This window comes from Phytophthora parasitica (genome assembly GCF_000247585.1).
Source record: "Phytophthora parasitica INRA-310 unplaced genomic scaffold supercont2.1, whole genome shotgun sequence".
Classification (NCBI taxonomy): domain Eukaryota; phylum Oomycota; class Peronosporomycetes; order Peronosporales; family Peronosporaceae; genus Phytophthora; species Phytophthora nicotianae.
In genome coordinates, this window is record NW_008634126.1 from 3,233,910 (window position 1) to 3,235,795 (window position 1,886).

Consider the following 1,886-nt stretch of genomic DNA (forward strand, 5'->3'; position numbering starts at 1 on the left):
TCCAGTAGTTCGGGTAATATTCTGGATAACGAGGAGCTCATTGCTACACTGGATGAGACCAAGAATAAAGCTACCGAAATTAGCGCCAAGTTAGAGTTAGCGAGCTTCACCAAGGACGAGATCACTAAAGCTCGTGAGGTGTATACACCAGTAGCGCTGCGTGGATCCATCATGTACTTCGCTATGGCTGCGCTCGCGACGATCATGAAGATGTACGAGATCTCGCTCGCAAGTTTCTTAACCGTATTCCATACAGCACTCGAGACAGCTAAACGAGATGTCGTACTGGAGAAAAGACTACGATTTATGGTACAGTCGATCACAGAGATGATGTACGACTACACTTGCACGGGTATCTTCGAGCGACATAAACTCATGTTCTCGTTCCAGATGACGTGTATGATCATGAGTGCTTCGGGTGAGCTTAGCCGCGCTGAGCTTGATTTCTTTTTAAAGGGAGATACGTCTCTAGATGCTGCGTCTCAACCGAAACCTGAGGACCTTACGTGGGTATCAGGTGCTGGATGGAAGGATTTGCTGTGTCTAAGCAAGTTAGGCGAAGAAGGTGGTGTATTTGCGTCGTTAATGTCGGACTTTAAGACCAAGACAAGCGAGTGGAAAGCTTGGTACGACCTGGAAGCTCCCGAGTTAGCAGACCTTCCGTGTGGGTATTCCGACAAACTATCTAGTCTTCAGAAGCTGTTAGTCTTCAGGTGTTTCCGTCAGGATCGTGTGTATAATGCTATGAAGTTGTTTGTGATAGCAACGATGAGCGAGAAATTCGTACAGCCTCCAGTCTTGGACTACGCCCGGATCTACAGCCAGAGTGCTGCTACTTCGCCTATAGTGTGCATCCTGAGTCCAGGAGCTGATCCGCAGAGCGACATTCAGACTCTGGGAGACGAATACGGCTTCTCAGGACATCGATTCAAGTTCTTAGCGCTGGGTCAAGGCCAAGGACCATTAGCTGAGCAGATGTTGGAAGCGGGTGCTTCGCGCGGCCACTGGGTGTTACTACAGAACTGCCACTTGTTAGCGAGTTGGCTACGGACGTTAGAGAAAATGCTGTTGGCTATGACGAAACCTCACAAAGATTTCCGCTTGTGGCTTACTACTGAGCCTACCGATCGATTCCCGCTTGGAATCCTGCAAAGATCATTGAAAGTGGTGACAGAACCTCCTGATGGACTGAAGCAGAACATGCGTAGTTTGTACTCCAAACTGGATCAAACTATGCTGGACGAGTGCCCTCATCCAGCATTCCGCTCGGTTGTATACGTTTTGTGTTTCTTGCATGCTGTGGTGCTAGAGAGACGGAAATACGGCAAGATTGGCTGGAATGTGAGCTATGACTTTAACGAGTCGGACTTTACAATTTCAAGAAAGTTACTGAGTCTCTATCTCTACAAGGCATATGAGGACCAAGATGAACAATTACCGTGGGGATCACTTAAATACCTTATCGGAGACGCTATGTATGGAGGTCGTGTCAGTGATGATTACGATCGACGCATCCTCACGACATACTTATCCGAGTATATGGGCGATTTCCTCTTTGATGATTGCCAGAGATTTTACTTCAGTCGATCAGGGTTTGACTATGTGCTTCCTGGAGCATTGAACGGTAACTCCAGTACATTGTCACTTCAGCTTGAAGACTACGTCGCTACAGTGGAGACTTTGCCACTAACAAACAGTCCTGCGGTGTTTGGTCTGCATCCAAATGCGGAGATCGGATACTACACGAACATGTCGAAAAGTGTATGGAAAGATCTGATCTCTCTACAGCCTCGGTCAGCTCAATCTGGTGCCGGAGTCTCGCGTGAGGACCATATCGGTAACGTGGCTAGTGATATTCAGTCAAAGGTACCGGAGCCTGTCGATGT

At 47.9% G+C, this 1,886-nt stretch overlaps 1 protein-coding gene across 1 annotated transcript in view; it reads left to right on the top strand.

Moving 5' to 3' along the window:
- The window catches only part of PPTG_00868 (hypothetical protein), a gene marked incomplete at both ends in the record, with an annotated part of 13,196 nt that extends 11,370 nt beyond the window's left edge, over window positions 1–1,826 (top strand). Inside the window, 2 exons of the mRNA XM_008892441.1 lie at window positions 6–1,624; window positions 1,789–1,826. Of these exons, the coding sequence (XP_008890689.1) occupies window positions 6–1,624; window positions 1,789–1,826 (1,657 nt within the window). The remainder of the gene's footprint in view (window positions 1–5; window positions 1,625–1,788) is intronic.
- Between the last annotated feature and the right edge of the window lie 60 nt (window positions 1,827–1,886).